Source organism: Trypanosoma theileri (genome assembly GCF_002087225.1).
Source record: "Trypanosoma theileri isolate Edinburgh chromosome Unknown TM35_Tth_10_V1, whole genome shotgun sequence".
NCBI classification, from domain to species: domain Eukaryota; phylum Euglenozoa; class Kinetoplastea; order Trypanosomatida; family Trypanosomatidae; genus Trypanosoma; species Trypanosoma theileri.
Genome location: NW_021639852.1, coordinates 527,185 through 527,534, shown reverse-complemented (window position 1 = coordinate 527,534; position 350 = coordinate 527,185). Strand labels below are relative to the sequence as shown.

The 350-nt window shown below is 56.9% G+C and overlaps 1 protein-coding gene across 1 annotated transcript; it reads left to right on the top strand.

The window, feature by feature from the left end:
* Positions 1 to 21: 21 nt before the first annotated feature.
* On the top strand, positions 22 to 348 carry TM35_000102790 (TATE DNA transposon protein; the record flags this gene model as incomplete). The annotated part of the gene is made up of 1 exon (XM_029024770.1): positions 22 to 348. A coding segment is annotated over one exon (327 nt), but the record flags the coding sequence as incomplete, so codon positions are not given.
* Between the last annotated feature and the right edge of the window lie 2 nt (positions 349 to 350).

The window sequence follows — 350 nt, the reverse complement described above, 5'->3', positions numbered from 1 at the left end:
ACGCGACTAAACCCGGCAAAGATGTTCCGACTCTTGCGGGCCTACCGATACTTTTACCGACAGGTGTCTGGTGGCGCAGACTGGGACGCACCGGTGCCGTACATCCATCCGAAGGTGCTCGATGAGCTTAGCCGCATCTCGAATGAACTGATCAAGAACCAGTGGTGGCGCATCGACCCACCACGACATGCCGACTACAACAACGACTCGTACGATATCGTTGCCTATACGGACGCCTCCCGCGAAGGATGGGGAGCCGTGGTGCACTTTCAGTTCACGGGCGAAGTGACTACGTTACAGCAGCGTTTTGTCACCCACCACCAGCGTCCGTTTTACAAGGGACAGCCAAC